Below are 10627 nucleotides of genomic sequence, written 5' to 3' on the forward strand. Positions count from 1 at the left end.
CCTTGTTAGACACTTGGACTTTTGAAATCAAAGACCTAAGGGATTTTTTGAACAATTCAAAGTCTGCTAGTTTTATTGTGACATGTCCATGGTGACATCCAAAGTCAACTTTCCCAGGAACATATGTCCCCTTTCAGTACGTAGATTCAGGTTTTCTTTTATTTCAAGGAAGTTTCTTTATACATGAGTTTTAAATGTTAGTCTGTTAATTATTTAACTTTTCCTCTGTGGGAACTTCATTTGTGTGTTTATTAGATCTTCTTTGCTTATCTTCTTGGATACTTTAAGATTATTTTTTAGCTCTTTTCCCCATTTTTGTTCTTGTCCATTTTCTTTCTTTAGTGTCCGTATTTGTTTAGTAGAATGTATTTTCTCTTAGGTTTATCGTCCATCTTAGTTTGTAACATAACTTTTTTTTTCAATATCTTTCCTGAATTAATTTAACTCTTATTTCACAGTTTGATTTTTTGTCCATTTTAGTTCTGAGTGTTGACTTTCTGCAAATGCTTATTTTATGAAACTTAACTCATGTTGGAGTGTGGCTACGGACGTTTCCTGGTTATTCTTTGGAGGAATAGTTCAGTCAGCTAAAATATTTGGCTTCTCACTACCTTTCTTTTCCTTCTAATGACTTTGTCCGAATGTTACCAGCCATTTTCTGTGCATTTTAAAGTTTTTTGTTTTCTTGGACATTAAGAACAGGTGTTTTTTTTTTTATAGACAATGATTGGAACAGAAAGTCCAGAATAAGTTCCATATATAAATGTCTGTGGGAAGATATCCTTTTGATACAGTAGGTGAAGGACAAGCTATTCAAGATATGGAACACTTGGCTATTAAGAAAGAAAAACTAAGCTAATCCCACATCACCCCATTTATAGAAATACATTTAGAATAATTAAAAACTAAATGTCAAAAGTAAATCTATAAAATTATCTGAGGAATGTATAAGTGGTTTTAAAAATCAGTCTGGAGCATGGAGGGTATAGCTCAAGTGGTAGAGTGCATGCTTGTCATGCGTGAGGTCCTGAGTTCAATCCCCAGTACCTCCTCTAAAAATAAACAACCCTAATTACCTCTCCTCCTACCAAAATAAAATAAATAATACAATAATAAATAAAGTATTTTTAAGAAATCAATCTGGGATGTGCAAGGCCTTGCTGGGCAAGACAAAACCTAGAATCAAGAGAAATTACACAGATTTGACTTACCTAAAATATTAAAGACACCTGAACCATGTAAAATTAAGACATGAAAAATTATGAGAAGACACTGTCTTCATTAACAAAGTATTAATATCATTATATGAAGTGTAGAAATCTAGTAGAAAAATAGGTAAATATGAGTAATCAATTCATAGAAAAAAGTACAACTGGCCAATAATATATAAAGGTGTGTGAACAGAAAAATACTGCAAGCCATATCAGTAAACAAAGAATGCTGAAGCCATCAAGTCATCAGTCACTACCCCCCCCCCCCCAGTGAAGACAAGCCTGCAGCCTGGCCTCTGCAGCCACTCACAATGGTGCACTGTGAGGGGACTCAGAATAATCAAGGACAAGATAATGGCCCTAGATAGCTAGATGCTTGTCAAATGAATGAATTCAGTGAGCCCAAATGTTTGCTTCCTCCCACAGAAAAGCACTACATTCTTTAACTTGCTATGCGTGGTTTCTTTAGATAACAAGTGATCTTTTATTGTTCCAACTACCTGGTCTTTGTTGTAAAGCTCCTATACATCCTGGCTCCTCCCCCACCTCTCCGGAGCCGTCCCTCAGAGCCACCTGAGGGGCTGTCATCCCGGCTCCAGTCCTTCCGCCAAATAAAACAGAACTCTCAACTTGTAGGCTGCGCATTCATTCAGTTGACAGGTGCGAGACCTAACTAGTAATTGAGAAAGTGACTTTGTTCTTTTTTATTTTAATTTTTTAAAATTAATTTTTGGGGGCATACTTAGGTTTATTTATTTATTTATTTTTTAATGGAGGCACTGGGGATTGAACCCAGGACCACGTGCATGCTAAGCATGCACTCTTCCACTGAGCTACACCCTCCCCTGAGAGAGGGACTTTGGAACAAGGCATTTCACCTACTGGGTGAGCAAACATTTTTAAAGATTGGTGTGATAAGTTGGAGGGGGAGAAACAGGTATTTTTCTGCATGGTAAATAAGAGGGTAGATTGAAGCTTTTTTGAAAAACTTGCTGGGTTTTTTCCTGTTAAAAGTTTTAAATGCGATACCCCTTGACCTAAAACGTCTAGTTCTGGGGCCGCTCAGGAGGAATCCCTGGCCTTGGTGCACAGAGCTTGCATGCCGGAGAGTTCATGGCAATGGTCATAGTTCGCGGTGAGCAACCTGCATTTCCGTCAGAACGAAGGAAGTAGAAAGTCGTGGGAAAACGCCCTCTGACGTGGAATGATTTCTCAGCTCCAAGGAGCGTTTTCAAAGTGAAAACAGAAAAGGCAGGTTGCAAAATACTACTTCGTCGTGACGGGGAGGAGGGGCGCCCAGGTCACACCCAGAGTCCTCCAGCGAGAAGGGAGAGGGTTGACTCTGAAGACTTCCTTGTTTGAATGTATTCATCCTTGCTTGTATCTTTGAAAAAGTATTTTAAACCGTTTATTTAAAAATAACCTTCCTGGCGCCCCAGCGAGGAGGCAGGTAAGCAGGGGCCTCCCACCCCTTGGGCGAGGACACAGGTGCTCACCGCAGCCTCTGCTTGCAGGCGGCCTGCGCTGAGGGGGCGCTCTACACACTGACGGTGCCCCCGCTGCAGCTGCTCTCCAGGGTGAGCGTGTTTCCCAGCAACCCCAGTCTGCTCTGCTCTCCTGACCGGCAGTGGGTGTTTGCATCCACCCAGAACTCAGACCTGGGCCCAAAGGTCAGTGGTGGGCTGTGTCCCTTGCCTCAGGGCCCTGGCTTTGTGCACGCAGGGTGGTGGATCCCATGCCCTAGGCTTGTGGGGTGCATTTTGGGGTTAGCTTCTCATGTAGGACCAAGCCCCACAGCCCGAGAGGAGGAGGACAGTGGGTCATCGGTGGCTGTTCACAGAAGTGATGGCCTTCTCAGGGCCACCAGCTGAGTTGACGGGCATCCGGAGCCTCTGCTCTTTCCAGTTGCCCCAGGCTGGAAGGGGCCAGCTGCTCGGCTGGAGAGGGCAGTGTTCAGCTTGGAAGGGGTTTGAGGCCTTAAGGACTTCCTGGTGGAGATGCTCATGAGATATCTGATGGCCTGAGGACAGGCTTGGACAAAAGTGACGAAGAGAGTGTCCAGGTCAGGCATGGAGGAGATGCTGCCAGAGTGGGGACAAGTGTCGCTATTTGGAGGCCCGCACACAGCTGGCCTGTGTGAGAGGCTGCCTCTGCCAACAGTTCATGGGCTCAGAGATGTTCAGTCTGAGTTCCAGGGCCTGAACTGGAAAGTCAGACCAGAGTGAAAAGCAGGCAGCTGGAGAGGGTCTTGTGACATGCTGGGGTGGTGGACAGGGAAGGACAGAGAAAGAGACAGTGGCAGCAGAGCAGGACAGAACCGGCAGTGCTGGGACCTGGAAGCCAGGGGAGGCCCCTGGTTGGGGAGGGCGACCAGAGGAGAGAGGCCCCGGGATTGGTGGGCAGCAACAAAGCAGTTGCAGGGACTGAGAAGGGGGCATCTGGAGGTAGACTGCAAGGAGACAGGAACAGGATATAGAGGAGGATGCTGGAGGCAAAAGCAAGATGGCGACATGCAGCTGCTCAAACACAGAAAATCTCTGTGTTTGATTCATCCATCACACCAACCTCACTGGGACTGGTGTGCCAAGATGTTTCCCGCAGGGCCAGACATGGGCTGGGAGTAACCTTGCTCCCCTGGCAACAGTGCGGTCAGGAAGAGAGGGTCCACAGGTGGCACGGGCCACCCTGTGAGACCCAGTCAGGCCACGGAGGGTGCGGGTCTGAGGGGAGGGCTCTCAGAGTGCTCCTGGCCTGGAGGAGCCCCTCCCTCACTAGTGGTGAGACCGTGCAGCGGCGTTTCTCCAGGTGTTCCACACTCTGTCCTTGCTGTGTCCATCGGAAGACGAGCCTCCTGTCTACACCACTCTCCCCATCGGGCTGACCTCCAGAGCCTGCTGGGCGCCTGCCGAGGCAGCCAGGCTAATGGTGATGCACAGAAATGACAATGGCATGCAGTTGGTGGTCACCACCTATGAACTAGAGGCCAAGAAGACCAGGAATAGAGTGGACATTTTGGGTAAGGATCCCCATATCAAGACTGTCACTACCACTGCTTTATGAAGCTTCAAGCACAGATTTCGCATGTTTCCTTTGGAGCGCCTCTTCTTTTCTATGATTCAGTGACTCATAGTGACCCAACAGATGTCCTGCTGTTGGGATTTTACACACTGGTTGAGTGGTTGAGCACTTGCCATGTGTTGGGCCCTTTGCGTGGCCCTGGATTCAGATGTGAGCTACTGACTACTTTTCTCCCCCAACTGGTCTTTCTGCTTCCATTCATCCCTACCTGTCTTTTCATAACTCTGTCAAAGTCACTGTTCTCAGCATTGAGTACACACAGATAAATCAAAGCCACAACTATCTCTTCCCTAAGGAGCTCTTAGTCCAGTAGAATACTAAGACCTACATCCTTCTCCTTTCCTGCCTCCTCTATTTCCCAAACCTCATGTAATCCTTATAGGCCTTTCCTATGGTCCTGAATATTTTTCCTTTTGTATTGTGTTCATTTGTTTTCATGTCCTCATTTGACCATAAATTTTACTCTGAGCTTTCTGGCAGCCGAGGAAAAAAGAGAAACAAGATGTGTAATATAATCCCTTGTCTGCTATAAGCAAGTGCAGGAATTTTTCAAAAGAAGTAATTTTATTTTCCTGGTGCTAAACTCCATAAGGAAATGATCAAATTAATTTTTTTGCAAGTGTAAAAGACAGTATCTTCAACAGTAGTTTTTGGCAGATGTCATAAACATTGTAGTTCTCATGGGGCCATCTCCTACGTCACCCTGTCAGATGGGGAAGGGTAGAGAGCAGGGTAGAAGCCTCACCCCTGCGCAGTACTGTGTGGCAGATACACCCACTGCCACATATGTGTCGCCTTGACTCTTTATAAGGCCCCCGGAAGCCATCATGCTCAGTATATTAGAGCTGATGACTGGGTGACTTACGGGAGTGAGTGCTTGAGTCAGGATTGGATGCAAGTATAACCACGAAGCCATTGCTCTTCACATTGCACCACATCATCTTAGGCATGTCTATTCCAGACCTCCAGCTGCTACTAAGATGTGACAGTCTGTGTGTTTTTTATTTCAAAAAGTACAGCAGATCGCAAGTTTCTTCCTGCCAGACACCATGATGCCTCCTCAGCTCATGAAGAGCCATGGCTCTCAGGTGATCCTGCTGGTTTCGGGGTCGGAGCTGGTGCTCTTCACCATACACGGCCTGCAGCTGGCAGCCTTTCAGGACCACCAGAGGCCCATCACGTCCCTGTGGGTGGTGAGTGTGGTGCCCTGCCTGCCTGCGTCATGGCCCTGGGCCTCAGGGCCCACATCCCTGCCTCACTTGGTTTTTCATTTCAAGGGCCAGACTCGAGTCATCACCTCCTCCTTTGACCTCTCCTTGCGAGTCTACCTGTGGAGCAAGGACAATAAACATCCTGTCCTCAAGAGCTGCTATCATTTGCTTGGTGGGTCTCACAGATGGGCCAGGTAATAGCTTCTGATTTTTTTAAAACTTTACCTATAAAGTGGCCTCTCCTGGCCTCCGCACAGTATGCGGTACCATTGGAAAGGATGTGAACGGGACTTGGGGTCTTAGCTCAGCCTGCCCCACACTGGCTGGGAACCTGAGGCAAATTGCTGGTCAGATTCTGTTTCCTTCTCTGTTAAAAAAGAAAAAAAAAGATACTGTCCATCATCTACATTATCTCCTTCAATGTGCAAAACCGCCACCTGCCGTTACTGTCACCCACGTTTTTACAGATGAAACTGGCTTAGAGAGGTGGCTGTTTCGCCCAAAGTCCCACAGGGATGCACAGTGGAGCCCAGCCCTGCAGCCTGGCTTTTACCCTCCCTCCGTAACCCACACGTTCCCAGATCCATCTACCAGACCCAGATGGCCGTGGCGGTCAGTGGGGGCGATATTGTAAAAGTCGGGGGAGATTGAGATTTTGTGTTGTGGCTTAGAATTAGAATTTGGGGGTGGCTTTTGTTTTCTCTTGTCAGAGTGAGTCCTGCAAAGTGGACAGGGCTTCACAGATTTATGTTCTGTCTCAGCTGCTTATGCTGAGATCACTGACCTCGTAGCTGCCACCTACTTGCCACGAGGTAGGAGGTGCGTGCAACCTCCTGTGACAAACATCTCACAATATTAAATGAAAAAAATTAGTGCCCCAAACCAATCATTATTTAAAATTCAAGATTTCTGCAACAAACCTGCCTAGTTTCAGAGTTTGAGAGCCATGCCGCTCCATGCCCACACGGCAAGCGGTGAAGTGTTGTATTTTTGCTGTGTAACACACGGTATGTTACTGCACTCGGGAGGGGGGCCTCGCTCTGCTGTGTCTGCACTTGGCCACAGGCCGGCCTTAGCGAAGCGGGCCCCTCAGGCAGGCGGAGGTCCTCGTTGTACGCCCCGCAGTCATGACTCCTCAGTGACGACTTCCTCCCTCCAGTGGCAGGACAGCCTCCCTCTTCTCAGGGAGACGCACCTACAGACACGTTGTTGCTACTGGAAAGAGGCCGCGGGGGAGGTCGCCAGAGCCTTGGCCAAGTCACCCTTCAGGGGTTTGTGTTCTGATGTTGGCCTCAAAGATGGGCTTTTTTCCCTTTTCTTTTTGACGTGTATCTTTAAAGAATTCTCTACATCATTCCTGAATGGTTAGAACATCTTTCCTGTGAAATAACACTGTTCTCAACGTAGCAAGCAAGTGGCACTTTTAGAAACTTCTCTTTTACATGTGTTTTTAAACACTGCGTGACATGCATTGCACAGACTGAAACACATTCATTCACTGAAATCATACACACTGTGGTGAGCAGATAGCCCAGTTAGAAACTGCTTTTTCACATGTGGTTTTAAACTGTGCTGCCTGCATTAGAGAGTGGTAAACACATCCTTTCACTGAAATGACACCATTCTTAATGTGAGTAGCGCATTTAGAAACATCTTCTGAAAAAATGTACGTTAATCAGGACACTGGAATGGATTACAGCCTTGAATTGTGCCCTTTCCTAATTCATAACACATTCCCCCAGAAATCTGTAATTGACTGAGTGGTAACTTCCCCTTGGGAACTTCATTTGGCATCAGAAACCCAGCAGTCTTGCTCCATACTGTTGTTCCCCACATGGTGGACTGCATTTTGTCTCTCTTTTCCAGCACCTTAGTGAATGCTGCAAGATACAATACTTTTTTTGAGTTTTTCAATTTCCTAAAACTTGCCGTCTGTGCATATGTGTTCTGATTCTCCAAAGAAAACAGGTGTGTTAAACACAAATTTAACAGCAACCTAGCAGCATCCCCCCAGGAGAGAGAAAACATACGTCTACGCAAAGACTTGTACATGAATGTTCTTAATAGCTTTAGTTAAAATACTCCAAAGCGTGAACAGTATAAATGTCCCTCAGCTGGTAACTGGGTAAGTCCACTGTGGTGCGTCCACATGGGAATGTTACTCGTCCATAAAAAGGACTGGCATATTGACACACACTCAACGTGGGTGAACCGCAAAAACATGGTGCCAGTGAAGGAAGCCAGATGTGTGAGATCATGTATCAATGATTCCATTAATACGGTGCACCTAGAAAGGGCAAGTCTGTGGGAATAGAAGGTCCATGACTGGCTGTCCAGGGCTGGGAGTGGGTGGGGATTTGCTGCAGTTGGCTGTGAGAGATCTTCTGGGATGACGGACATGTTCTTAAACTAGGTCATGGTGACAGTTACACAATTCTGCAAATGACTAAAAATCAGCTGAAGAATAAAAGATTTAAGAGGAAGTCTCCAAAGAGAAAAAGAAGACACATGCTAGTGCAGCATTCTTTGCTAACAAACCATGAACCATTGCTGTCTGACCGTGTCAGGGAGCAGCTGTTGCACTGCCTCCTGCTCAAACCCTACATAGACCAGCCAGTGCTGCAGTTTTCTGGAAACTGCCACCTTCCACTCTTGATACTAATGTCTAACTTGAACAGAACTTCAGTTGCTACTTAAAGAAACTCAGTAAGTCGGCATGGAATTTCCTCTAAGCTAAAAGATACTGCATGAAAGCCAGAGTAGCAATATTTCAGAAGCAATCTGGGCTTCCCTAGGAAACTCAAGAAGTTCCTTCTCTGGTTTTTTGGATTCTTTGTTTCTTTTCATTCTCTACACACTTACTTCCCTTTTTTCTTGTGCAACAGAGTAGCATTGTATGTTTGTGGGGAATGATGGCCCTGTTAGCCCCTGCATTTACACCTCCTTCACTGACACTGGTCGGGAATTGACAGTAATTTTAAATTCTGGAGAAATGACGCTGACTTGCCCAGATTGGCTTAGGTCTCCCCCCCCCCCCCGCACCTTGTATCAGAAGAAGTTTCTAGAATAGCTGGAATCACTGATTCAGGCAGCTGCTGTCAGGACTCAAAACTGATCGTGCTTAAGGACATGGTGATTTTTGCTAATTGATGCAAAGGACCGCAGGCCCTGAAGTCGAAGCCCAAAGTAAAACACGACGGGTTAGGCTGGGTGGAGAAAGTACAGGGGTGAAGTCCATCTTCCTGTGAAAGCTTTGCTGCTTAAACATTTGTCCTTCCCTCCAGTTAACCTGCAGCCTGTCCCTTCCCTCTGCAGCGGATTTACTCATGTGGAAAGCGACAGCATGAGCATTGTAGGTGTGGAAGCCAGAAACATTGGAACTAGCATTCTAAGGTCATATTACTTCAAAGTGCAACGTGGCTGACATGATTGCGTCGATGGAAAAGATAATTGTCACATTTGACGGGCTGGTCTGCATACAGAGACTGAAGTGATTGTTTTATTAACAAGGGAAAGGAAACAGTAAGTTTCAAACACTGCCGGCCAGGCACTGTGCTATGTGGCCTCTGTCTTAAATCCTCACAACAAGCCAGTGAAGTCGGTGTTACTGTCATGCTTTTTCAGAGGAAGAATATGAAATATAACAGAAGGCTAGCTGACCCAGCGTGAGCCCATTTTCCAGCTGCCAGGCAGCTGCCCGGGGTTATTCAGGTGGTTACATAGCAGAGCAGAGTGAACGCAAGGCCTTGGGCACTGGAAAGCTCCTGTTTAAGGAACTGTGGTGGTGACACAATTGTTTTCTGTTGTCCAACGTGTGATTAAGTAAGTAAATACTTTTCAAAATCTTCCTAGTCTGGGTCATGTGCTTTAGACACACATTGGTAAATCGTTCTTGCTGTCGCAGAGATGACTTTTATGGCACCCCACTGCATAGCTGCAGGGGAAGCGTTTTGCATTTCGGGAAAGTGCAGCCTCTGGAATTGGTCCACGTGGAAGCCCTGGCTGGTTTGTTGGGTGTTAGGGTTTCTCTTCCTTGCGAGCAATAGGAACAGCAGGCTGGCTGACCAACGCCACGAAAGGAATTTCGTGGAAAGAGCAGAGTCACGCGCCGGGCCGGTGTGCAGGCTGCAGAGCGGCTTGGAGCCCAGGGACTGTCTGGGCGGTAGGCCAAAAGCAGGGTCTGCCCCGGGGCCTGGCTGGCCGTGCCCGGCGTTGCTGCTGCGCCACCCTCTCCCCTCTGCTCCGGCCTGTGGTCGCCTCTGCCTTCCCGCCACTGTCACTGAACCGGCATCCCTGCTGCCATCTGAGAATTTCCCAGCTGCCCGTGAGGAAACGTGACCCTTTGAGACTCCATGTGTATGCGTGTGTGTGTGTGTGTCTGTGCGTGTGTCAGATTTGTTTATCTGGGTCACGTGTCCACACCATCAAGTCTAGGATGAGAGAGTGGCCTCTTCAGTTTCGAAACAGCTGCTCCCAACCAAGATTCACATGGTGAAAAATTCCTCAAAAATAGAAAATAAGGGTAAGAACCTCTCTACTGCATTCTCCCAAATATACCCTGTTTTCTGTATTTGCCCTTCAACAACGATTTTTTGCATAATGTAGCACCCATATCCTGTATAGCCAAGACCAGATGCAGTCACTTCCCCAAAAGGAGAAACCCTAGGACTATAAAAAACAAAACAAAAACAACAACAAAAAAAACTAAGGTAAGAGTTATTTTGGAGTAATTTCAGATTTACGGAAAAGTTGCAGAGACAGTGCAGAGGATTCCCATATGCCCTGCATCCAGCTTTCCCTAATGTGTTAACCTTGCGTAACTGGTATATTTGAAAACCCAGGGTCCTGGGGTGGGGAGGGTATAGCTCACGTGGTAGAGTGTGTGATTAGCATGGTTCAATCCCCCATGGTCCCCAGGACCTCCAAAAAATAAGTCAATAAGTAAACCTAATTCCCTCCCCCCACAAAAAAATAATTTAAAATATTTTTTAACAAGGAAAAAAAAAAGAAAAGAAACCCCAAAGTCTTTGTTAGCTCTGGGAACTGGCTCCAAGTCGGAGCTCTAAGGGGTGTGTACCTCTCTCAGTTCTATCACAGTTTTGCTTCATGTTTTAAAACTTGTGGGCT

At 46.5% G+C, this 10627-nt stretch overlaps 1 protein-coding gene and 1 non-coding gene across 4 annotated transcripts in view; both read left to right on the plus strand.

Annotated features, from left to right (window-relative positions):
- LOC102540364 (F-box/WD repeat-containing protein 12-like) overlaps positions 1 to 9303 on the plus strand; it is a 33333-nt gene extending 24030 nt beyond the window's left edge. For all 3 annotated transcript variants that reach the window (XM_072952417.1, XM_072952415.1, XM_072952416.1), the window contains exons 6-10: positions 2726 to 2881; positions 4017 to 4227; positions 5304 to 5482; positions 5567 to 5694; positions 8816 to 9303. In XM_072952417.1, the coding sequence (XP_072808518.1) occupies positions 2726 to 2881; positions 4017 to 4227; positions 5304 to 5482; positions 5567 to 5694; positions 8816 to 8924 (783 nt within the window). In that variant the 3' untranslated portion in view covers positions 8925 to 9303. The remainder of the gene's footprint in view (positions 1 to 2725; positions 2882 to 4016; positions 4228 to 5303; positions 5483 to 5566; positions 5695 to 8815) is intronic.
- On the plus strand, positions 979 to 1052 carry TRNAD-GUC (transfer RNA aspartic acid (anticodon GUC)). The gene has a single exon. It is a non-coding gene; the product is annotated as a tRNA-Asp (tRNA).
- Positions 9304 to 10627: the final 1324 nt, after the last annotated feature.

This window comes from Vicugna pacos, chromosome 31 (genome assembly GCF_048564905.1).
Source record: "Vicugna pacos chromosome 31, VicPac4, whole genome shotgun sequence".
NCBI classification, from domain to species: Eukaryota; Metazoa; Chordata; class Mammalia; order Artiodactyla; family Camelidae; genus Vicugna; species Vicugna pacos.